Source organism: Anolis sagrei, chromosome 3 (genome assembly GCF_037176765.1).
Source record: "Anolis sagrei isolate rAnoSag1 chromosome 3, rAnoSag1.mat, whole genome shotgun sequence".
NCBI classification, from domain to species: domain Eukaryota; kingdom Metazoa; phylum Chordata; class Lepidosauria; order Squamata; family Dactyloidae; genus Anolis; species Anolis sagrei.
In genome coordinates this window covers 11,032,083-11,059,093 of record NC_090023.1, presented here as the reverse complement: position 1 = coordinate 11,059,093, position 27,011 = coordinate 11,032,083, and the positions used below count along the sequence as shown (strand labels likewise).

General features: G+C 43.2%; 1 protein-coding gene across 12 annotated transcripts in view; it reads left to right on the top strand.

Moving 5' to 3' along the window:
• Nucleotides 1-27,011, top strand: part of TENM4 (teneurin transmembrane protein 4) — an 892,306-nt gene that overhangs the window by 368,010 nt on the left and 497,285 nt on the right. For all 12 annotated transcript variants that reach the window (XM_067466483.1, XM_067466479.1, XM_067466482.1 and 9 more), the window contains exons 4-5: nt 14,686-14,974; nt 26,685-26,954. In XM_067466483.1, the coding sequence (XP_067322584.1) occupies nt 14,752-14,974; nt 26,685-26,954 (493 nt within the window). In that variant the 5' untranslated portion in view covers nt 14,686-14,751. The remainder of the gene's footprint in view (nt 1-14,685; nt 14,975-26,684; nt 26,955-27,011) is intronic.

Sequence of the window (27,011 nt, the reverse complement as noted above, 5' to 3'; positions counted from 1 at the left end):
CAGCCCAATGCATTCTGGAAAACGTAGTTTAGCGCAGGCATATGGCTTACATAAAATTACTATGAATTGGAAACTTCAGGGGCTTCTATCTCCCTCATTTTTAAAGCTATTAGAGCGAAACTTGCTACAACAGTAGAACATATCTCCCTCTACGTCCCACCTCGGAGTTTGAGATCTTCTGGGGAGGCCCTGCTCACGGCCCCGCCTCTATCACAAGTGAGATTGGTGGGGACGAGGAGCAGGGCCTTCTCGGTGGTGGCCCCTCACCTGTGGAATTCACTCCCTGGGGAAATTAGGTCATCGACATCCCTACTTTCTTTCAGAAGGAAATTAAAAACATGGTTGTGGGACCAGGCTTTTGGGCAATCTGGCGGTTAGATAAGGACAATGACGACCAGAATCGATAGTACTTGACAATGTGAAATGAATTTATGGACTCTGAGATGGCGAACACTTAGCTTTAGATTGTTTTTATTGATTTTGATGTACAAATTGACTGTCTTAATTGTTATAATTGCTGTTTACACATTTTACACGTTTTGATGTTTATGCTGGCATCGAGTTGTGCCTTTGTAAGCCGCCCTGAGTCCCCCCTCGGGGGTTGAGAAGGGCGGGGTAGAAATAAATAAATAAATAAATAAATAAATATTTCCCACTCTTTGCCTATCAAGTTTTATAACATTTCACAGTTTTTTGGGGAATTTTCAAAGTTTTTAAAAATAGCATTTAAAAAAATAACAAGAGTGATGTCCGCCTCCCCCTCCCTCTTTCGTCAGCCCTGATTGGCTGGAGAGGCATGCCAACAGGTTTGGCTTCGCCTCTCAGCGGAACTTGGTTGCCCTGTGAGTTTTACCTCTGTCACAACTACATCCGAACACATCCAAGACTTAGAATCATAGAATCAAAGAGTTGGAAGAGACCACATTGGCCATCCAATCCAACCCCCTGCCAAGAAGTAGGAATATTGCATTCAGATCACCCCTGACAGATGGCCATCCAGCCTCTGCTTAAAAGCTTCCAAAGAAGGAGCCTCCACCACACTCCGGGGCAGAGAGTTCCACTGCTGAACGGCTCTCACAGTCAGGAAGTTCTTCCTCATATTCAGATGGAATCTCCTCTCTTAAGAATCAAAGGCTCCTAGTGATTCAAAATCTTAATTTGGGGGTACGGCGAGCATGTCAGTTAATGATAAATCATTCATTTTCATTTATGTAAGCTAACTCAACCCAAACATGCTGGAAAGAAGTAGCAAAATCTGATATTTCCCCTTCTTTTCCCCTTTTATTCCTGTCTTTGTGCTGGGGTGAGGCAGAAATAACAGTATGAATTTTTGACACTGACCCATTCTTGCAAAAAGGCTTGTCTTGTATTTCCCTCTCCTCCTCCGTAATCCCAGTATAATGTACAGATAATTTCATTTTTACAGTCTGCTGGTTTTACGCAGAGAATAGTCTTCTGACTTTTAAACATTCGGCACATTTCAAAAACTGAACATCTGAAAGGTAAAATGTTCTTAAAGACACAAATTGGACGAGAGTCCCCTTCCACATTAAACGAATTATTGTCAGACGCATTAAGTAGGAAATGGGATACTGAAATCTCTTTCAGAGGAGTTCCTTTGACTCCCGCCTTTCTTTTCTTCTTGTCCTTCTTTCTTATTGGATTGTAAGATTATGTATTTTCTCCCAACACTGAAAGCTATGCAATTTTCAACACTTTTTGCCTGCCTTGCACATTAATGCGTGTAATTCACCTTCTGCAATTTTCTCCATTGACTGAAATTTGCATTCTTAAACAATTCTGTATTGCAGTTATGGATTCCTAAACCAGAGTTAAAAGATCCAAAACTGCTTCATTTTCAGTAAGGCTGCATTGCCACTATCATGGCACCATTAGCATGAGTATAAATGTTTCTATCCCCCCCCCCCCCCCCAAAGCCCAACTTGAGAGCCAACAGCCACAAAAGAGGTCTGTTCACTTGCCAATTAGAGCACAAGGGTGATTCTAGCCCCCTTCCACCAACAAGTAAAGATGAGATTGAGGGTTACAATGGGGTCCTGGCTCCAACTGATATAGCTTTGAATCATAGAATCATACAATCAAAGTGTTGGAAGAGACCTCATGGGCCATCCAGTCCAACCCCCTGCCAAGAAGCAGGAATATTGCATTCAAATCACCCCTGACAGATGGCCATCCAGCTTCAGTTTAAAAGCTTCCAAAGAAGGAGCCTCCACCACACTCCGGGGCAGAGAGTTCCACTGCTGAATGGCTCTCACAGTCAGGAAGTTCTTCCTCATGTTCAGATGGAATCTCCTTTCTTGTAGTTTGAAGCCATTGTTCCTTGTCCTAATCTCCATAAAAGCAGTAAACAAGCTTGCTCCCTCCTCCCTGTGGCTTCCTCTCACATATTTATACATGGCTATGATATCTCCTCTCATCCTTCTCTTCTTCAGGCTAAACATGCCCAGCTCCTTAAGCCGCTCCTCATAGGGCTTGTTCTCCAGACCCTTGATCATTTTAGTCGCCCTCCTCTGGACACATTCCAGCTTGTCAATATTTCTCTTGAATTGTGGTGCCCAGAATTGGACACAATATTCCAGGTGTGGTCTAACCAAAACGGAATAGAGGGGTAGCACTACTTCCCTAGATCTAGACACTATGCTCCTATTGATGCAGGCCAAATTCCCATTGGCTTTTTTTGCTGCCACATCACATTGTTGGCGCATGTTTAACTTGTTGTCCACGAGGACTCCAAGATCTTTTTCACACGTACTGCTCTCAAGCCAGGCATTGTCCCCCATTTTGTATGTTTGCATTTCATTTTTTCTGCCAAAGTGGAGTATCTTGCATTTGTCCCTGTTGAACTTCATTTGGTTAGTTTTGGCCCATCATCTCTCTAGTCTGTCAAGATCGTTTTGAATCCTGCTCCTGTCCTCTGGAGTATTGGCTATCCCTCCCAATTTGGTGTTGTCTGCAAACTTGATGATCCTGCCTTTTGGGAAGTGAGTTGGAAAAGTCATCCTGCTGTTCCCCTGTTCAGCCCCCTCAAAGGCCAACTTAGGGGCCAACAGCCACATCAAGCAACTAAGATATGTCCAGTTTCCAATTGGAGCGCAAGGAAAGCTGAGATGAGGGATTGTAAGTGGGGTCTTGTTTAGGATTGATAGAGCTTTCCTTACTCTTGGCAGATGAGCTCAAAAATTCATCATCCTTTCACCCCATTGTGGCTGATGGATGTTAAGTAGAGCTTGGGGCATCAGGTCAGTTGATGTGATAGGTTGGGTATCAGAAATGCTTGGGACCAGAAGTGTTTTGGATTTCCAATTTTGGGGGTATTTTGGAATACACATCTTGAAGAACAAACCTAAGTCTAATAGTTCATGTATATTTCATGCATGCTTTATATGTATAACCTAAGGTCATCTATATAAATAAAAATGTAATGCTCGTTTGTGGGATTAACATAACTCAAAAACCACTGGACGGATTGACACCAAATTTGGACACAATACACCTATCAGGCCAACAAGTGACCACCACTCATAAAAACACTGAAAAGCACAGCAGAAGTGACTTAAAAGCCAAAAACATTTAAAAATACATTACAACGCATGTGCAAAACCACAAATATACACACACATATACACACACAAAGTACATATACACAGACTGGGCCACAGCAACTCATGGCAGGGGTCGGCTAGTCTATATAAATAAAAATGTAATGTTAGTTTGTGGGATTAACATAACCAAAAAACCACTGGATGAATTGACTCCAAATTTGGACGCAATACACCTAGCAGGCCAACAAGTGACCATCACTCATAAAAACAGAAGAGACTTAAAAAGCCAAAAAAATACATTACAACGCATGCACAAAACCACATATATATACACAACACACACACACACACACATATACATATATACACAAATATACACACAGACATATATACACACATAAAAAAATATACACAGACTGGGCCTCAGCAACGCATGGCAGAGGATGGCTAGTAAAGGTAAAGGTTTTTCCCTGACATTAAGTCCAGACGTGTCCGACTCTGGGGTGTGGTGCTCATCTCCTTTTCTAAGCCGAAGAGCCAGCGTTGTCCATAGCCACCTCCAAGGTCATGTGGCCAGCATGATTGCATAGGGCCATTACCTTCCCACTGGAGCGGTACCTATTGATCTACTCACATTTGCATGTTTTTGAACTGCTAGGTTGGCAGAAGCTGGGGCTGACAGCGGAAGCTTACGTTGCTCCCTGGATTCAAACCTGGCAACCTTTTGGTCAACAAGTTTAGCAGCTCAGTGGTTTAACCCACTACGCCACCGGGAGCTCCTAGAGGATGGCTAGTTTTAAATAATATTTTAAATAATTTTGTGCAGGGAACAATATATCTGTACACTATGCCATCAGAAAGCAAATGTATCACTATCTCAGCCACCCAGGTGGACAAGCTTGGATTTCAGGTTTCTGGTTGCTCACCATGTGCAGTACTTACCATATATACTCATGTATAAGTCTAGAAATTTTAGTCAAAATCTTCTCCAAAAGTGTATCCATGGGTCAGTGTGAGTACTGTGCTTTATCTCTTAGCAAAAATGGAGACATCCCCTTCTCTGGCATGAATTCTGGGCTTTAATTGTCTAGGTAGGGAAATGGTGGCAGCAGCCAGGGATGGCTTGCCCTTTGATATTAGCTGTATTGCCCCCATCCCCAGCACTATGACATTTGCCTTCAACAGATCATATCAAAAATCATAATTTAGGCCATAAAACCTGCCCTCAATGTATACACAAGGCTGACTTACGCACAAGCAATAATAATAATGAATAATAATAAACTGTATTTGTAACCCACCCCATCTCCCCAAGGGGACTCAGAGTGGCTCACAACAATAAGTATGGTATATATGGTATTTACACATTCATAACTAAAGTTGCTGGTGTAGAAGATCATGTGTGCGTGCGTGTTGTTTTGTGGGCAGTTTATTTCTCAAAAACAGCCTGTAAGTCATTCAAATGTGTGAAGGCTCCAAGTAAGATATTCATTTCCTCACAACCAATCATTGGAAGTGTGAAAATGCTGCTTTCGTCGAGAATGTGTAGTTCAATAAAGTTTATTTTCATCCCCAATATGTTGCTACTGCTATTAAAAAGGCATTCATGCAGCTGCAAAACTTGAAGCATAGTCATAACCAGGAGGGAGATAAGGTATTGTTTCCATAATGGGAATTCTGCCCTTCCCAGCCACAGTGGAATTTTCTTTCAGCCCCAAAATTTCTAGCATTGCAATAACTTAGAATTTCGGTTTGCATTTAGAAATACTGTTTAGGGATCCAAATAACAAGGGCTGGCAAAGTTTTGATGTTTCTGTGTTAGTTCAAGTGGTTTCCAACCTATGGCAACCCTTAACTGGAGCTGAGAATATGGGATTTGCCTAAGGTCATCCAGTGGGTTTCCATGGCTTGGCAGATATTTGAACCCTAGTCTCCAGTCCTAGTCCAGCACTCAAACCACTACACCATATAGACTCTTGTGTGCCATTTTAACTTTTAGTGTTTAATCATGGTAATATAATGTATAGCAATTGATCTTGTGTAATAAAGCTTGCCATCAGCTGATTATTTCAACTTGTTCTGTCATGCGCTGGGCCTGTAACAGCTGTACTTTTCTATAGGATGTATACTTTAAGCCCAGCGGGAAGCCAGGGGCGCCTCAAAGAGAGGTTCTCAGGGATTTTTCTGAAGTGATGGTCTTTAGAGTCTTTAATGATACAACAAAGTCTTTACTATGGAACAAACAACAAATCTTCAATGGTTCAAACAACACTTCGAGGCTTTATTAGTCTATTCCTCAATGGACTGGTACCTGACTTTGATTAACTGTACTTTCTCTGTAGGAAAAAACCCTGTTTAACCTCTCCCAGGCTGTTTACTATCTATGCCTCATCAGTGTGGGTCCTACTACCGATTCCAAATGTGTCTGGGTATCAAGTAGACCTACCAGCCAAGGCTTGTAGATATTTCAGATGGAGTTCTGTGGATCTGTAATGCTGTCCTCCCTCAGAGAATTCTTTGAGAACTTGGGGTTGTTTTCTCTCTGTTGGCTGTGAGCTCTCAGCCAGAGCCTTGGGACCTTTTCCCTGGAATTTCTGTTTCTGTTTCCCCAGATGTTCTTGAGAAAAGAAGCTTTTCTACAGGACAAGCAGTATGGCATCAATAATCCAGACTTTTTCTTTTCCACAATTGTGATGTCTAGTGTATTGTGTTCCAAAACTTTGTCAATCTGGATTTGAAAGTCCTACAGTATTTTTGCATGTTCGTTTTCCACTAACTTTGTGGGTTTATGATCCCACCAGTTCTTTACTACTGGCAGGTGGCACTTATGACATAATTCCAATGAATCATTTGGGCTACAGAGTTGTGCCTCTGTTTGTAGTCTGTTTGTGTGATTTTCTTGCAGTTTTCTTGCAGCAGCTGAGGATATGTTCAATGGTTTCATCAGCTTCCTTACACATTACTACTACTACTACTACTACTACTACTACTACAATTGCCATTCTCTGAGGCTGAGAGAGTGTGATTTGCCCAAGGTCACCTAGTGGGCTGCCATGGTGAAATGGGGCATCAATCTCCAGTTTTAGATTTATCTCCAGCACTGGGATTCTGTGCAATTTCTTTGCTGAGCCAAGGCATTATTGTTCCTCCTTCCCTCCATCTCCAAGTCAGGGGACTGTCTCTAATCCTCAGGGGGAAAGGAAGGGAAAGATCTGTACCAATTTGTAATGAAATTGGAGCTCTCTCCAGACACGTCAGAAACGCTTTGGAAATGTTAGCAGGGTTGCAAAAAGGGGAGTGGAAGGGGGGATTAAATCCCAGAGGAGAGCTGCAGGAAAGTTTGATTTGACAATGTTGTAAGATTTCAATTTTCCCTTCCCTAAGAGTCAAGGTAGACAACATGCAGGGCTGCTAATCCAAGAACAGCTTTTTTCTTAAGGGCTGCTCAATAGTATTTGAGTTGTTTGGCTGATTTCCAGGACTTTGTATTATACCCTAAAAGCAGTGCTGAGAGGTAGGATAGAGATCCAGTGATATTTGTTTGCTGGAGACTGATTTCATAGTATGGATGGAAAGAATATTTACAATTATTTGTGAATCCAGGTTGGAACATTTCCAGGAAATTACATCAGGATGAGTATTAGAGTGCATATACACCATAGACTTGATGGAGCTTGACATCACTTTAACTGTCATTGCTCAATGCTATGGAATTATGGGAGTTGTAAATTTTGCAAGGTGTTTAGGCTTCTCTGCAAAAGAGTGCTGGCATCTCACCAAACTACAACTCCCAGGACGCTGGAATTGAAGAAACTATTGCACAATGGCTTACTCTATTCTGTAGAATAAATGCACCTTGACACCACTTTGACTGCCATGGCTCAATGCTATGGGAACTATACTGGGAGCTATAGCTTTGTGAGGCACCAGCACTTGTTTAAACATATATTTTTCAAGAGAACCCAGGGTTAATTGTGTTTTAACTTTTGCATAAGTTTCTAAGTTGTATAGATACAAAATCCCTCAACCAAAATCCAAAAAACTCCAAAACTGCCCAAATGGGTAGCTGAGATAGTGACTATCCAATGGTTCTGTGTACGCAACTTTGTTTAATGCATAAAAGTATTGAAAATATAGCATATAAAATTACCTTCAAGTTATCTGTATAAGATGCGTATGAAACAGAAATTAATTTTGTGTCTAGATTTGGATCCCTCTCCAAAGATATCTCATTACGTACATATATGTGAATACAGATATTCCAAAATCTGGGGGGGAAAATCCAAAATACTTCTGGTCCCAGGAATTTCATATGAGAAATGGTCAACCTGTGCTGTGATGTTTCATGACTGCATGCAGCCTTGAATCTCATAAAAGAAAAATTAAACAGTATACCTGTTTGCAATGCCTCATTCTTGTGTGTCTGTTTTGTCGCAACATGGAACTGATTTTCTAAAAGAAAAGATGCATGAACAAAAAAACATGCATTAAAGATTAGCTCTCATAGTCTCTGCCTTTCCTTTGTGCATGTTTTGTCTTGTCCGCACATCATCTTCAGCTATTAGATACCTTAGGCATAGAAGTGATATACTGCCAACTTTAAAAACATAATTGGAATTTTAGTTTTGGGCACATCAGGGGTTATGCTGATTAATCAATAGCTATCATCCTATGCTGCGCTTTGATTATCCCTCTCCAGAGAAGGTCTAAAAATAACGCCTACCCAAAATCAGACATCCATCTCTGGGTCTTGTGCAGCTCTTTGTCGAGATGGTGTGGGCTGTAACAAGCATGGCTTGAACTTTGGCCCTTCTCTTTTTGTCTTTTTCCTTGTTCAGATCCATTGCTTTTTTTCTTTCTCGTGTCACGTTCTGTTTCTGTGCTGCTTAGAGAAGAGGCACAGCTTGAATCAGTTCCTTTTTTGGAGAGTTTGAATGAATTAGTTTTATGGACACCCTCTCCAAGAATCTCTTAGGGTGCATCCCATCATAGGTGAGTCCTCATTGCTGAGTCTGATTGTCTTCCAAGGTTAGAGTCTTGGCGGTGTGTCCGCAAATGACTGAAGAGACCTATTCTGGATGTGCATGGTCTTTCACAATGAGGACAAAGATTTCCAGATGTAAGGTAGTCCTGATAAGCATTTGCTTGAGGAGCCTTACTCTCAGCATGTTTCTTCCTTTTGCCCTCCGTTTGTGTCTCTTCAAAATTCATAGTGCTGACCTCCAGTTTCAGTGCTCTAGGGCCAGGGATTCCCAGTTCTTAATGTTGATACCATATTTTTTAAAGGTTAGCTTTAAGCCCATATTTAAATCTCCTGCTGTTCACTGACATTCCATTTTCAATTCTTCAGTTGGGAATAAAAAAAACTGCTTTGGGACATGGTGCCAAAGCTTGTGCATTCGGGGTAAACCTTAACCCATTTAGTGTTCTGGCTTTTGGTGGAGGTCCCAATCCAAATTCGAGAGGGCAGATATCTGTTTTCACTGGGGTGCCGAAATATCTGTCTTCTATTGGCTCATTATTTGGTGGAGGGGGGTCTTCCTAGGCTCCCCTTCTTGTCATTTTAGGCATTTAACCTGTTTTACTCTAGAGGAGAGGTACTTGACTTCAGGCAGGTGCATGCGGTTTTTCTCCTTGGCCTGCATGCCACACACACACACTTTCCAAGGCAAGGAGGCAAGTTCTGTTTCTTACTCTAGAGGAGGCACTTGGCTGAGGGCAGATGCGTGCTCTTTCTCGGCCTGCACACCACACATGCAGTTTTTCCAAGGCAAGGAGACAAGTTCTGACTTTCTTACTATAGAGAAGTTTGTTTCCATGCAGGCACACAGGCTTTCTTGGCCTGCACGCCACTCATGCACTCTTTCCAACGCAAGTAGACATGGAGTGCCACATGATCACGAAAAGCAGGCGAGGAGCCAGGATCAGCTCCCACTTGGTTTTGTGTTGAGATGATTTTCATACTGAGAGGGGCCTTCTGGTTACGTGTTCCTGGAGGCAAAAAAAGTAATGAAAGAATGGATATATCCAAAGGAAAACAGTTCCACACACAACTTCGGACAATGTGGCTATTTGATGTCAGAGGATCATCACTCTGATGCTGGTGGTCTTTGCTTCTTTGTCTGCCTGTCTTCTTCCCAAGAGATTTGCAGGATTTTTTGAAGGCAACACTAATGGAATCTTTCCAGAAGTTGAGAGTGACATCTGTAGACAGTCCATGTTTTGCAGACATATAACAGAGTTGGGAGGACAAAAGCTTTATAAACAAGCATCTTGGTATTAGGGTGCATCTACACTCGGATTTAGTGACACCAATTTAACTCCCATGATTTCATGTTGTAGAATCATGGGCATTGTAGATTTACAGGGTCTTTAGCTCTCTCTTAAAAAGAATGGTGGTTCCTCACCAAATTACAAGTCTCAGGATTCTATAACATTGAGCCATGGTTGTCAAACTGCAATAATTCTAGAATAGGTGCACCCATGACATGACCAAAGTCAGCCTGAGCAGGCATTCAAACTCATTTCTCAATAGATTGTTGTAGGTTTTTCCGGGCTATATGACCATGTTCTAGAGGCATTTTCTCCTGACGTTTCACCTGCATCTATGGCAAGCATCCTCAGAGGTAGTGAGGATCCTCACTACCTCTGAGGATGCTTGCCATAGACGCAGGCGAAACGTCAGGAGAAAATGCCTCTAGAACATGGCCATATAGCCCGGAAAAACCTACAACAACCTAGTGATTCCGGCCATGAAAGCCTTCGACAATATCATTTCTCAATAGTCAAGGTGAACAACCATTAAACCTTGCCTCATATTTTAACAGAGAACTCTAGGTCATATCTAAACTGGCCACTTAATGCAGGATGAAGACAGCAGAGGAGGAAGTGATTCAAGCATGGAGCTGATCACATATCAAGCTCAGGAACTGGGTTGAGGAACTGGGGAGGTTAGTTCTGATCCACTTCCAGGATTTACAATACCTGGACTTCATGGCCACATGGGACTTGGGATTTTTTTTTTCAACTTCACTCTAATGCAATGCACATGTACAGATCACTGGAAGGCCTGTCCCTTAATCAGTATCACCATGCAATGTGGTTATCTATGTGCACTGACCCTATGGACCCTATTTTGGAGTATCCCCCAATTTTGCCTATCTTGGTTTAAGACCTCAAATGTATGCTCCTGCACAAATTTATGGCATGCACCATTTAAACACGGCATTTTTCGCAATCCATATTAAGTGGTCAGTATAGACATGCCCTTAGGCTCCAATTACCTTTGTCTTCCATCCCACCAACCACAGTCCTCATTATCCAGCAGTGGCTACAATAATGCTGTTTTCGCTAGCCCGCTTCAGCTCTGCAGTCCGACCCACTAACCTCTTTTTCGTGTGTTTAGTCAAAATACCACTTGGGAAAGTCATGAAAAGGATGGAGAGCCAAAGAGCTCTCTTCAGATTATTGGATTTTCTAATAATCCACAACACACAGTGTTCCAGATCTGAAACTTTATGCTTCCGAACACTTTTTACGACGGAAAATTTATATAACTCATTTAGTAGGAATGCTCCCAATTTCCTGGTTGGTTTTTTATGTTTCTTCTTTGTTGCTGCTTCATTCATTACACAGTTCCTAATGGCAATTGCAGACAGGGGCAGGGCTTTGTGGATCCTGGCATGACTGAAGAGTTTGCATGCCATGTCAAATCTTTCTATAGAAAGGAGGTCAAAAAAGCAGCCAGAAGCAGGGAAATATTTATGTAACCTTCTTGACTCCAGTGAAATCACACTTTCCCTAGTACAAGTTGAACATCCCTTATTCAAAATGGGACCAGAAGTATTTTGGATGTTGGAATTTTTTTTTCGGAATTTGGGATATATATATATATATATATATATATATATATATAATGAGATGGGACCCAAGCTTAAAAGAACATTCATGGGTACATCAAATATATGTGAAACTAGCTGTCCCCCGCCATGTGTTGCTGTGGCCCAGTCTATGTATATGTGTTTTGTGTGTATATGTGTGTATTGTGTGTGTATATATTTGTGTATAAGTGTATATACGTGTGTTTGCGTTTATATATGTGGTTTTGCACATGGCTGAGAGGGGATATGATAGCCATGTATAAATATGTGAGAGGAAGCCACAGAGAGGAGGGAGCAAGCTTGTTTTCTGCTTCCTTGGAGACTAGGACGCGGAACAATGGCTTCAAACTACAAGAGAGGAGATTCCATCTGAACACGAGGAAGAACTTCCTGACTGTGAGAGCCGTTCAGCAGTGGAACTCTCTGCCCCGGAGTGTGGTGGAGGCTCCTCCTTTGGAAGCTTTTAAACAGAGGCTGGATGGCCATCTGTCAGGGGTGATTTGAATGCAATATTCCTGCTTCTTGGCAGGGGGTTGGACTGGATGGCCCAGGAGGTCTCTTCCAACTCTTTGATTCTATGATTCTATGTGTTATAATTATTTATTTTGGCTTTTTAAGTCTCTTCCACTGTGTTTTTCTGTGGTTTTTTTTGAGTGATGATCACTCGTTGGCCTGATAGGTGTATTGTGTCCAAATTTGGTGTCAATTCATCCAGTGATTTTTGAGTTATGTTAATTCCACAAACGAACATTACATTTTTATTTATATAGATATATTTTCCCCATAAGGCAAGAACAGTTTATGGAAGGGGGAGGATTTTAAGGTGTGAAGTAGATTTTCTCCATGTGTTGTTGTACTGTGAATTTACATGTGGTAACCCTAAGGCAGGCATCCTCAAACTGCGGCCCTCCACCTGTTTGGAACTTCAACTCCCAGAATTCCTGATAATTGAACAAGCTCGTTAGGTCTTCTGGGGGACCACAGTTTGAGGATGGCTGCCCTATGGCAAACCTATTAATGGGTTTTATTGACAAGGTTGGGTCAGATGAGAACCTTCCATTACCTTCCTCTGAGGCTGGCTTGCCTAAGATCACACAGGGGTTTTCCATCGTGGAATGAGCATTTGGTCTTCTACAATCGTAGTGCAAACTCAAACCATTACATGCTATGGTCCTAATGCGAATGACCTTCAACCCCCTCCTCTCCATCTTCTCCTCTTCTTTCTCTAATATCTAGAGAAATCCAGCAATGTCCAATGATTAATCAATGAAAAGTTATTTAGCAGTTGGTAGCCCTATGTGATATATTTTCCCAGAACTCCCAAAAGTAGGCTTTCTTAGAAGTCTATTGACTACTCTAACAAACTTGACCTGCAACCATTTATGATTTGGAAGCTTACACAATATTAGTAGCTTTTTGTGCAGGTACAGCTGAAGCTCCAATTTTGTTTGCTTTGCATTGAATGTTTGTTGTAGTCCTAAGTTTCAGGGGCTTTGCAAATAGGTGGCTTCTTTTGGCTGCAATCATAGGGCAAGCCACCTGTCAATTATCATTAGGTTCCCTGGTCCCACCCCCTTTTGGGTTTTGTAGGCAATAGGAGCCATTTTGGGCCAGTCCACACAGAGAAGCCTTTCATACAGGACATAAAACCAAGACCTTCTGTAGAAAGCTTTGTCTTCTATGGCTTGGCCGGGGAGATATACAGCCCACAGCTTGGCTGGGTTATACAGCCCTACAGTTCCTTTGCTGAAGGACTTCAGTCAGCCATCACGGAAACCTGAGTTCTTTTTCCCCTGGAAGTCTACAGAGCTCTGCTTGGTAAGGGTCACTCGCGGAAGCCAGAAGCAGTTGGTACCGGGTGCAGGGGCTCCACGCCAACAGAGGCAAAGATAGACTGCCCAGATTAGAAGTTAAGGATTTCCCCATTTGTTAAAATACAGTTAGGAAGATAGTGCCTGTTCCCAGTGAACAAGATTGAGAGAGTCAATAGACAAAAGTACCTGTTTGTTTTCAATAATAAAGAATTTTGTTGAACCTTTAAGCAATCTAAAGACTCTGTTTAAGGAAATCCAAGGGCCTTTAATCTGAGGCAGCCCCGGCGTCTCGTTGGGCACACAAATTCTGTTGTTTGGCTTTTATTGTCCTGTCTACAGTCTTATGCACAGGCCCAGCGTGCGACAGCACACTTTTGCTGTCTGGAAGCAACATGTGGACCTCTTGTTGTGGAATGAATATTGGCCCTATAATTTGACAAATGCAGACTTTAGGATCTGAAAAGTGACTGAGCTTGGAAATGTTGCTGAATTGTGCTCCCCACCTACATGGGGAAGTGTTAAGAAAAACCCTGATGAATCAGCAGCTTCTGAATCAACTGCAGGTTATCCCAGGTTGTGTACACAATCCCAGTGTGCAGCTATTAAGACTATTTAGGGAATATGTATTGCTCCAGGATACAAAGGATACAAGTTGTGGCCTGAGGCATAGGCAGTTGAAGGTTTTCTTTTTATCAGTCAGGATGAGGAGAAAGCTTTCTGAATGGTAACACACTTGCTCCCTTCCCTTTAGTATTCTGTGAGCCACCAAAGATTCTTAGATTTCATGTATTTTTGGATAGACGTGTAGCCTTTGTACGGCGAATGTCTTTCTTACCCCTCTCCCAACAAAACCCCTGAATTCCAAAGTCCATATTTCTGTCAATGAAAATGGCTCAGAAGTCTCTGTATACACACTTTCAAAACTAAGAAAGCCTACAAAGGGGGCCTTTAAGCTTCTTCCTAGATAAGAACAGCTTTGAGATTCCAAGGGAATTTTGTATTCTCAAACGAAAAACCAAATTCTGTTGTTTGACTTTTATTGCCTTTCTTGGTCCTTGAAGGAAGTCCCAGGTTTTATTCCCAGCATCCTCAGGAACAATTGCAGAATCTCTTGCAATATTAGGATGGAAAGACCAGTTCAAGTCCTGATTGCTATTGTTACTACCAAGTAGGAATCATTGGATCAACTGTTTCAAAGGGTCAGATGTCAAACAGTGGAATGCACTGCCTTGGAGGGCTGCGGAAGCTTTTGAGAGATTGGTCTGTAACTTGTCAGGAGTGCTTTCATTGTGAATTTTTGCATGGCAATGGGTTGAGCTAGATGGTCCTTGTCATCACCCTAGTTGGGATTACCACTAGGTTTGATGCCTGTCATTCTATATCCAATGAACTTCAGTACTAAAGTAGCTTGTTGATGCTTTCTTTCAGAGCATTCTTATCTGATCACCTCTTGGACACCGTTTCTTTGATGTTGAAGGAACAGACAAGAGGGCCATGGATGTGAAAGAAAGGAAGCCCTACCGTTCCCTGACCAGGCGCCGTGACGCTGAGCGCCGCTACACCAGCTCCTCCGCAGAGAGCGAGGACAACAAGATACCTCAGAAGTCCTACAGCTCCAGTGAGACTCTGAAGGCCTACGATCAGGACTCTAGGCTGACCTATGGCAATCGGGTGAAGGAAATGGTGCACCAGGAAGCAGACGAGTACTGCCGAACAGGTACGCTCTGGATTTTCATTGGATGGGAGGAAGGGCTTCAAATGGTCTTAATGTTGATGTTCCTTTGGAAGTACAAAATGGCTTACAGTTTCCATACAATAGCAATCCTTGTTGGGAGAATTCAAAGACATAGTCATAATGATCTGGCTCCATATTCAAGGGGCTCTTGCTATCAACATCCATGGACTTCTGAAAAACTTTGTGGCACAGTGCTATAACTTTTTGTTTGTTTGTAAAGGAAAAAGTAGGTCTTGTGTTCTTATCTTCAAAATAACAATGGTTCTCCCCATTGGCCTCAGGGATGCATTTCCATGGCTTGCTTATGTTGGGAATCAGGAGCTGTTAGGCTCAAAATAACCCTCTCTAGAGATGATTCCATCAAAAATATGGGGAAGTGCTAGATGCACAGTTAATAAGCAGCAGAAACTTACATGTAGTGAGCAAGGATTGGCTTCCATTCAACAGGATTGCAGATCCACAACTTCATAGGATCAAAAATAATATTTATTAAAGACAAAAGAAATCAATTCTAGATAGCAAAGGTTCTTGGAGCTCACTAGCTTCACTGAGTTATCTTCTAAGGGAAAAAAAGGAAAAATAATAAAAGTAGCTATGCCTACTACATCTTGCCTGGGCAATCGCAAGATGCCTCCTCGCTCTAGAGAAGACAAAAAGAGAAGAGGGCAAGCCAATATGGAGAACTCTGACCACATGGCTTCGCCGGGGCAATAAAAATACCTTTAAAGAGAAGTTACATTTTCCCTGAAGGGATCACATTGCTAAGTATTCAAAGGGGGAGGAGATAGTGGCATGCAAAGATGAATAAGAGAACCCCTTCTAAACCCCTTCTTAAAGGAATCCCTCACTCTAATCCAGTGGTTCTCAACCTGTGGGTCCCCGGATGTTTTGGCCTTCAACTCCCAGAAATCCTAACAGCTGGTAAAGTGGCTGGGATTTCTGGGAGTTGTAGGCCAAAACACCTGGGGACCCACTGGTTGAGAACCACTGCTCTAATCTATCTAGGCTAACTACTCATCGAGAGCTGGAGACTTGTGCAGTCAGGGATGAAACCCAACAGCTTATTCAAATATTGACTAGTAAAATATGTATGAAATAACTCAGGGGTAAATCTACTCTGTAGAATTCTTTTTGCCTTGGGGCTGCTTTGTGGACCTGGCCAAGAGGGCCTGGCCAAGAAGGGCAGGGAGAGCCCCAGAGAGGGCGGGGCCAAGAAGGGGCAGGTAAAGGCCTGGGCCATCTTCAGGTTGTCCTCCCAGCACAAGGACAGGGTTGCTCGCCCTATCCTTATGCCAGGAGGAAGGCTGGACACACAGCAACTGCTCCAATCCTGATCTTTCTCTTGAGCAAGACAAGAGGTGGCTGAGAGTGCTCTGAATGGCTCTCAATGACTGCATGCCTTCCTTGAGCCATCCTTATGCTGGGAGGAGGGCAAGACACACGGTGGCTGAGAGTGCTCCAGAGGGCTCTTAGCTGCTACATGTCTTCCTCCTCTGTCTTTCTGCCCAGAGGGCAGAAAAAATGAGGAGGGCCTGAGGTAAGCACCCAGGGGACACATCCAGGCCCCGGCCCTTAGCTTGCCCATGCCTGCAGTAGAATGAATGCAGTTTGCCACCACTTTAACTGCCATGGCTCAATGCTATTGAATCAGGGAGTTGTAATTTACAGGGTTGTTGACCGTCTCTGACAATGAGCACTAGAACCCACCAAACTAAAACTCCCATGATTCCATAGCACTGCATCATGACAGTTAACAAGATGGCAAAATTCATTCATTCTATAGTGTTGATGCATCCTGAAAAACTCATGTGCTTTGGGTATCAATAATCATGATAGTTTGGCTTCATATGCAGGGGCCTTCATAATATCTTTGTGACTGAAAGAAAGAAGTTTTGAAGACTGCGACTGATTTTACAGGGCATGTATATACAAAGTGAGGCTGAGATAATGTTATTTTGCCAAGAGGGTCTCCAGGGCATAGAGGTAACCCAGAACCTAATCTCACGGAACCTGGTCTCCTGATCCAACACCCAAACCATTAAATTATGCTGATTTTCTAAATTTCATCCAAGCACATTTGTCATTGCTTTCCTCTGTGGTTTGCACACCAGTTATTGTGGCTTGCACTACAGTTCTGGTGTGCTACACTTTTTCTGACGTAAATGGTGGCAAATGGTTGAAGGCAAACCCCACCAAGTTGACCTGTGATTGGCACATCAAGAACAATGCAATTTTCTCTGTTTCATTAGTCTGTCTGGATCTGCTCGCAGCTGTGGGGTGGAGAAATGAAGAAGACTGTTTCTCAGCAAGGAAGCCCAGCGGTATTAGTATGTGGATTAATTTGTCATAGGCTCGCGTCTTGCTCTCTCAAGCAGATCCTCAATATTGGCAGGGCATAAGAGCTCCAAATATTCCCAGGCTGTCAATTCTGTCAGGAAGCTTAATCTGTCTTAGTTAATTAAAAAAGTGCAAAGTTCACCCACAGCTTCCTTGCCCTGGCTGCAACTCCCAAAAGAAGTGTAGCATTATGGCCATTTCCACTAGAATCATAGAATCAAAGAGTTGGAAGAGACCTCATGGGCCATCCAGTCCAACCCCCTGCCAAGATGCAGGAATATTGCATTCAAATCACCCCTGACAGATGGCCATCCAGCCTCTGTTTAAAAGCTTCCAAAGAAGGAGCCTCCACCACATTCCGGGGTAGAGAGTTCCACTGCTGAATGGCTCTCACAGTCAGGAAGTTCTTCCTCATGTTCAGATGGAATCTCCTCTCTTGTAGTTTGAAGCCATTGTTCCGCGTCCTAGTCTCCAAGGAAGCAGAAAACAAGCTTGCTCCCTCATCCCTGTGGCTTCCTCTCACATATTTATACATGGCTATCATATCTCCTCTCAGCCTTCTCTTCTTCAGGCTAAATATGCCCAGCTCCTCAAGTCGCTCCTCATAGGGCTTGTTCTCCAGACCCTTGATCATTTTAGTCGCCCTCCTCTGGACACATTCCAGCTTGTCAATATCTCTCTTGAATTGTGGTGCCCAGAATTGGACACAATATTCCAGGTGTGGTCTAACCAAAACAGAATAGAGCATGGGGAGCATTACTTCCCTAGTATATTTAACTCTTTATTAGAGTCTTTTCACAAGCTAGTTTCTATAGTGCCTCAAGCTGTAGGCTCCCATCAGCTCCAGTTTCAAAGATTATGGAAATTATAGTCTTTCCCAATGGTTTCTAACCAACTTCTGGAATCTAGTGCCTCTCCCGTTACATGTTCTTCTATCAGTGAACAAAGATCTTTTAAACAGAACCTTTTAAAAGAATGGGCTGAAGGTACTGTCTTGTTTTGAACTGAACTGTTTTGCCATATATAACTTATGTTTTTGCTGCCTTGGAGACTAGGACACGGAACAATGGCTTCAAACTACAGGAAAGGAGATTCCACCTGAACATGAGGAAGAACTTGCTCATTGTGAGAGCTGTTCTGCAGTGGAACTCTCTGCCCCAGAGTGTGGTGGAGGCTCCCTCTTTGCAGGCTTTTAAACAGAAGTTGGATGGCCATCTGTCAGGGGTGCTTTGAATGCAATATTCCTGCTTCTTGGCAGAATGGGGTTGAACTGGATGGACCACAATACCTCTTCCATGTATATAAGTCTACCTATGTATATAAGTCTACCTCATTCATGAGGACATGTTTTAGGACCAAAATTATGGATTTTGATATGAACCATGGATAAGTTAAGGGTAAAACTAAGAGGCATGTAATAAAGGACATAAAGGATGAAGCAAAAGAAAACAATGCAAAATAAGTCACTGCCGCTATTGAAAAAGGCCAGGAGTTGTGCCATGAGAGAATAAAGGGGGTGTCAGCCCTATTAGGTTATATTGGGATAGATAGACTAAGTTCTTGCTTTTTGCTGTTCTACAGAGCCCCCTTCTACACAGTCCTATATCCCAGAATCTGATCCCAGATCATCTTCTTTGAACTGGTTTATATGAGTCTCCACTGCCAGATAATCAAGGATAAGCAGGAGCCCCCAGTGGAACAGTGGGTTAAACCCCTGTGCTGGCAGGACTGAAGACTGACAGGTCGCAGGTTCAAATCTAGGGAGAGCGCAGGTGAGCTGCCTCTATCAGCTCCAGCTCCCCATGTGGAGACATGAGAGAAGCCTCCCACAAGGGTGGTAAGACATCAAAACATCCGGGCGTCCTCTGGGCAATGTCCTTGCAGAAGGCCAATTCTCTCACACCAGAAGCGACTTGCAGTTTCTCAAGTCGCTCCTGACATGACCAAAAAAAAGGGGGGGGGGGATAAGCAGATAATCTGGGATCAGATCCTGGGATATAGAGCAGTGTAGAGAGACCTTAGAGGTTATACATTATACAACACAAAAAGCAGAGTATGATATATAATTAAAGGTCCAACCCATTCAGTTTCCAGAACCCAGGGGGAAAAGAAATATTTTCTCTTGCTAATGAGAGGAAAGAAGGAAGGAAGGAAGGAAGGAAGGAAGCAAGCATGGAAGCATCCAGGTCTCCCTAGGGAGGGAGTTCCAAAGATGGAAAGAAGCAAAGAGGGAACCATCCCGTCTCAATGCTATGCAATTCTGGGATTTTTAATGTGGTGAGGCACCAGCACTCTTTGGGAGAGAAGGCTAAAGACCTTGCAAAACTACAACTCTCAGGATTCTATAGCATGGCAGCTAAAGTGGTGTCAAAGTGTATTAATTTTACAGTATAGATGCACCCTTTGTCTCCTTAGGTAGACATCAGAGATTTCCAAAGACTGATGTGGCCATTTCTTTTCTCCACTTGCAACCACAAGATTCCTCCCTTGGAGATTTCTCTCTGTCCTGCGTGAGGCTCTTTTATCAGAGTGTCACCAAAGTGCTATAATTTTGTAGTATGGATAGACCCCTGAAAAGATGATGACATAGAACGTGAAGGTGCAAAATATATCTGCATAATATTTGGGGACAATTTCTTCTTGTAGCTAAAACGTTCAGGGACCTCTAGCATTATTTAGCTGCATCCAACGCATGGCTATCCTTAGGTGAAACTATCACACTTATTTTCTGAGTTTGTAACACACCCAACAATTGCTTGGTGCTTTGCATTTGTTCACCGTTGCCAACCTTAATCTAAATGATAGGATCATCCTGTGAGTACTCTGGGAATGATTTATTTGGAATATTTATTTCCTGGTTACACGCTTCTGCTATTACAATGCATTTTGGAAAATAAAAAAGTAAATCAGGTGCCAAAAAAAGGGAGAGGTGCTGTAAATTCAATGCATAAAAGATGGTTGGACTGGAATCACTAAGTGGTCTAGACAGCTTTCCTCCACAAATCTTTTGAAGAGAAAAGGCTAATATTTGAATGCTTGTTCGCTCTGCCTTGAACTGATTATGTCACTCTGCAGGTAACTAGCCATGAATCCAAGAACCTTTCTTTTTCTCCAGGTAATATTTTTAGCCAGGTAAACAATTGCATCTGTTCTGCAGCTGAACAGTCGCTGCTGTGACCTTACCAGAGTGGGAAATGTCACCTGGGTGGCTGGCTTGGCAAAAGAGAACAGCTTCCTAAAATGAACAGTTTTGTATAATGCAGAATGTGTTGATGACACTCAGTGTTGCTGGATTTGAAACAGTGCTCCAGCACGATGCCTGAATCCCCTAATATTTCCCTGTCTCTCTGGATGTCTATCCGTTTTTGAGGGAGCCAGTTCTTACTGCACAGCCTCTGGATTTCCAAAAATGCTTTGAATAGCACTTGACATATGTTGCTTTCTACGCTCAAGCAAGAATGGAATGAGAGGCTTTGTTTAATGCTCATGGGATACAAGTTTTATGGCACTTTGTAACCTGTCATGTAATGTATTGTCGACGGCTTTCATGGCCGGAATCACTGGGTTGTTGTAGGTTTTTTTGGGCTATATGGCCATGGTCTAGAGGCATTCTCTCCTGACGTTTCGCCTGCATCTATGACAAGCATCCTCAGAGGTAGTGAGGTCTGTTGGAAGTAGGAAAAAGGATGCTTCAACCAGAGAAATCAGCCATAGCAGAGCACTTGATGAACCAACCTGGACACAGCATATTATTTGAGAACATAGAAATGCTGGACCACTCTCACAACCACCATGTCAGACTACACAGAGAAGCCATTGAAATACACAAGCATGGGGACAATTTCAACAGAAAGGAGGAAACCATGAAAATGAACAAAATCTGGCTACCAGTATTTAAAAAAAACTAAAATTACAACAGCACAACAACAGAAAGCAAACAAACAAGGACATCTAATCACCTCTCAACAAAAGTTTGCTCTAGGCACTGTCAGGCCATTATATGCTAATCAAGATGGTCAGTTAAAACATTCACACCTAGCTCCAGCAGACAAGAGTCCTTTGCCTCACCCTGGTCATTCCACTGATATATAAACCCCTTTTCCTAGTTCCAACAGACCTCACTACATCTGAGGATGCTTGCCATAGATGCAGGCAAAACGTCAGGAGAGAATGCCTCTAGACCATGGCCATATAGCCCAAAAAAACCTACAACAACCCTGTCATGTAATGGTTTGAGTGTTGCATTGCAACTTACAAAACCAGGGTTCAGTTCTCCATTCATCCATGTAAACCCACTTGGGTGATGTATGGTGTGTTGCACCATCTCAGACACAGAAAACACTTGTGATAGGTTCACCTTAGGATCACCATACTTGAAGGCACCCAGCAACAAGGAACTGCTGCGCATTTTTGATGAACACATGAAGGTTGGAAGAGCTAGATTGGCTCCCTCTACTACCTAGGAACTTGTCATATGCACTGCTGGAATCACCACAGATCACAATATACCCTGACAGCACTCATCTAGGGGGCATGGGGGCCTGTCACCTCATGCCCCACACCGTCCCAGCTGCCACCCTACCTCATCACATGGGGGAAGCATGAGTAAGCTGGCTTTTTCCATTAATTTGAAAGGAAAGACAGGAAGCTTCCCATATTTTGCCACCAGCTTATTTTTGTTGCGATTTATCAGTCCCCCCGGTGGCGCAGTGGGTTAAAGCACTGAGTTGCTGAGCTTGTTGATCGAAAGGTCACAGGTTCGATTCCGGGGAGCGGCGTGAGCTTCCACTGTCAGCCCTAGCTTCTGCCAACCTAGCAGTTTGAAAACATGCAAATGTGAGTAGATCAATAGGTACCGCTCCGGCAGGAAGGTAACGGCGCTCCATGCAGTCATGCCGGCCACATGACGCTCTCTACGTGGGGTTGCCTTTGAAGACGGCCCGGAAGCTCCAACTAGTCCAACGTTCGGCAGCCATGATACTAACGGGAGCGGAGCGCAGGGAGCATACAACTCCTCTGCTGCACCAGCTCCACTGGCTGCCGATCTGCTACCGGGCTCAATTCAAAGTGCTGGCGTTGGCCTTTAAAGCCCTAAACGGTTCTGGCCCAACTTACCTATCCGAACGTATCTCGGCCTATCAGCCCGCCAGGACCCTAAGATCTTCTGGGGAGGCCCTGCTCTCTATCCCGCCTGCTTCACAGGTGCGGCTGGCGGGTACGAGAGACAGGGCCTTTTCTGTGGTGGCCCCGCGGCTATGGAATGCCCTGCCCTTGGAGGTAAGATCAGCCCCTTCATTGATGATATTCCGAAGAAGATTGAAGACCTGGATGTTTAAGCAGGCATTTGGTTAACCCAATGCAACGAATGGTAACTGACTAAAGGACTGGCAATATGGATGACGAACTGGATCACGTTTTTAGTTAAGAGTCGAACTGGATTGGTATTGATGTATGAATTGTGTTTTTATGTTTTTTATGTTTTTTTATGCTTTTAACTGTATATTGTTGATTGTTATATTATGTTGTAAACCGCGTTGAGTCGCCGGCTAGGCTGAGAAACGGCGGTATATAAATATAGCAAATAAATAAATAAATAAATGACCTTGGAGGTGTCTAGGGACAACGCTGGCTCTTCGGCTTAGAAATGGAGATGAGCACCATACCCCAGAGTCAGACATGACTGGACTTAATGTCAGGGGACTACCTTTACCTTTACCTTATCAGTTTATGCAGAAGCTACTCAGCAGTCTTTCTATCCCCAGCCCTCTGTTGAATCACACAGAGCCAGAGTAAAAGGAAAAACAAAATTTATTCTTGAGTCAGAGATAAATATGCAGCTTTACAAAATAACCAGAATATCAAGGCAGGAAATCTCACATTATCTCAGTGTGGACTCAGATAACCCAGTTCAAAGCAGATTTTTTATTATTATTTATAGTCACATATTTTCCTTTTTTCGCAGCGACCCTGTGCTCCTAATCCCCACAAACATGGAGGGACTGCTATTTATGGACGATCCTGTTCTGTCCCTTGTTTGTGCCTACTAATCCCAGGGTGGCTGAACAACTCTTGAACAGGTGTTTCAGAGCAATTCTAAGAGAGATGAGGGTTTAGGTTTTAAACCTAAAAGTTAATCCAGACAGGCCAAATGATGAAAGTTGTATGGCTAGAAGTATACACAACTGATTTTGGAAGGGATTACTGTCTTTTGAAAATAAATTATTTTGGGCAGACCCCAGAGCCTTGAAAATCATTTATTTGAAAGCAATTCATTTCTATTATATGCTGTACAAAATCCCTGAACTAAATGAATATGTAAATAGGATTGGAAGCCAAGGGAGTGGAGGGACAAGGGCATAAGCAAATAGTGAAGAAATCAAAATAGTCACATGACACCCTTATCCCAGACATTTGTGTAGCTGGTATAGTATATTGGTTAGACTCCTCAGCCCGGATCAAAGACATCTGAAGTGACGCCTGGCTCGAGAGCAGTACGTGTGAAAAAGATCTTGGAGTCCTCGTGGACAACAAGTTAAACATGAGCCAACAATGTGATGTGGCGGCAAAAAAAGCCAATGGGATTTTGGCCTGCATAGTGTCTAGATCTAAGGAAGTAATGCTACCCCTCTATTCCGCTTTGGTTAGACCACATCTGGAATATTGTGTCCAATTCTGGGCACCACAATTCAAGAGAGATATTGACAAGCTGGAATGTGTCCAGAGGAGGGCGACTAAAATGATCAAGGGTCTGGAGAACAAGCCCTATGAGGAGCGGCTTGGGGAGCTGGGCATGTTTAGCCTGAAGAAGAGAAGGCTGAGAGGAGATATGATAGCCATGTATAAATATGTGAGAGGAAGCCACAGGGAGGAGGAGGGAGCAAGCTTGTTTTCTGCTTCCTTGGAGACTAGGACGCGGAACAATGGCTTCAAACTACAAGAGAGGAGATTCCATCTGAACATTAGGAAGAACTTCCTGACTGTGAGAGCCGTTCAGCAGTGGAACTCTCTGCCCCGGAGTGTGGTGGAGGCTCCTTCTTTGGAGGCTTTTAAGCAGAGGCTGGATGGCCATTTGTCAGGGGTGATTTGAATGCAATATTCCTGCTTCTTGGCAGGGGGTTGGACTGGATGCCCCAGGAGGTCTCTTCCAACTCTTTGATTCTATGATTCTATGATCTGTTTTCAGATCAGTGCTGATCACTGACTCTTTTGGATTCTTCCAAACAAAACAATTACAGTTTCATGTTCAAGGCACTAAAGATGGACACGAATTTCATTTGCTTTCTGTTTCAATAAGAGCTTCCCATATTTTGCAAGTTAAGAATTTAACACAAGCCTACTTATTGAGTACAAATGAGAAGCTCTTCTTGGTGGTTGCTCCCAGTTTTTGATATTCCATCCCTGAAACCCGTTGCATGTCCTTCCACTGTGAAAATCTTCCTGTTCCACCAAGCATTTAGTAATGGGTTTCAATGGTGTGCTGACTTGTTTCCTCCTCCCTTTGAACAGATATTAAAAGTTGTGAATTCTATAGATTATTCAACTGCATTTCAAATTAATAGCTGGGGTCTTGTTGAGGAGTGACAATATTGTAAACTGGATATACAATATTGTAACTACAGGGGAATCTCGCTCATGAATGGTTGAATGTGACCCTGAAAACTACTAGTGGTCCATCAGAAAGCCTTCTGAGATTCAGGAACTGAGGGAATTGGGAAATACCATTCCTGGCCTCATTGAGATAAGCTGGACATGAGGGATTTATCCACTTGACTATTCCACCTGTCTGTTTGATGATAGAATAGATTGCCTCAAAGGCTAGTGGACTCTCCGAGCCTTTCCAGACAGGCTGTTATCCCAAGGGCACGCACGTTTAAAAAATGTGGATGTTCCTGGGGGCCCATTTACACTCACCCCTGAAAGTGTGCACTTTCTGGGGTGGGTGTCCAGATATTGTATTGGTACAAATGACACACCAGGAGAAAGGGGGTTTAGAAGACTTCTGGGGAGGGGATTGGGACTTCCACAGTTTTCCAGGCTAATTTAGCCCAGAAAACTGTGGGAATGCTGTTTAGACTGCAGTATTATGTGGTAAATTATTTTTGGGTTGCCCAAAACGATGTCTGGACAGCCCCCTTTTATTGCGGAAGTTTCTGCAATTTTATTTATTTATTTATTTATTTATTTACAGCATTTTTATCCCCCCTTTCTCAACCCCCGGTTGGGGGGGGGACTCAGCAATAAAGGGGTGGTCTAGGTCCGTCGTCCATCTCTGGGAATATTTAAACAGAAATTGAATGGACATATTTGAGGAGTGCTTTAGTTGGGTCTTCCAGAATGCCAGAAAGGGATTGAGTTGGATGGCCAATGTGGTCTTCTGAATGAAGAATTCTAAGGTTTTACAAAAAGAATTGGATTTTTAAAAAAGAAAATAGTCATATGTGAGACAAAACAAAGCTGACATCTCTAGTGGGTCTGCAGAATGCATTTCTGTTCACTGGCAATTGGTGGCTTCCATCTTAATTGGGCAGTGAATCCACTCTGGGTTTTAATCTGAACTCCAGAAGGGTTATGAAGTGTGCCAACGTTTATCACCAAAATAGACCTAGCACCTGTAAAATCTTGACTAAAAGTTACCTTGGCATAGGAGGTACACATACAACACTACATGTTCAGCCTGGGTTTTGTTGTGTGTCTTATGGTCAGTTTCAAAGGTCTATTTGTAGTGGGTTTTCTGGGACTGGGAATATGTGACTCACCCAGTGGGTTTCCATGGCCAAAATGAGGAAGAAAACCAACTTTTGGGAAAGTTGATCTTGACCATTCCTGGTGAGGCCCACTGGATTCTGCATCAAAGCTGTAGACACTCCTAATTAGCAGCAGAATTGCTATCATATTTTCTATATATGTTCAGCCTGGGTTTTGCTGTGTGTCTTATGGTCAATTTCAAAGGTCTATCTGTAATGGGTTTTCTGGGACTGGGAATATGTGACTCACCCACTGGGTTTCCATGGCCAAAATGAGGAAAAAAACCAACTTTTGGGAAAGTTGATTTTGACCATTCCTAGTGAGGCCCACTGGATTCTGCATCAAGGCTGTGGTGGATTCATTGTGGGTTTCATTCTAGCTTTTAAAGGAGCAATACAAAGTTCTAACCCTTATTCCCCAAATAGCTTCAGCATTTTGCTCTTTTTTACATTTTGGAATAAAACCAACAGTGGATTCAATGCCCCACTGAAAATGCCAGCAACCTCTGCATATATTGCCTGGGAAAGTCTCAGTTATTCTGGGTTTGAAGATCATCTCCCAATGTTTTCTGCTCTTTCTTGTTTGCACCCAACCCCATTCCCCACTCCAGGACCCAACTTTTCTTTGCGCGAGCTGGGCCTCGAAGACGTCTCACCGCCCCATGGGACTTTATATCGGACAGATTTAGGGCTGCCCCACTGTGGCTACTCCATTGGCGCTGGATCTGATGCCGACAACGAAGCAGATGCAGTTCTATCACCCGAACACCCGGTCAGACTCTGGGGACGCAACACCAAGTCCGGCCGCAGCTCCTGCTTGTCCAGCCGAGCCAACTCCAACCTCACCCTCACAGATACAGAACACGACAACACCGAAACCGGTAAGGAAGGGCACGGACCCCATTCTGCCACTATGTTTTCTCCAGATGCTTCTGATC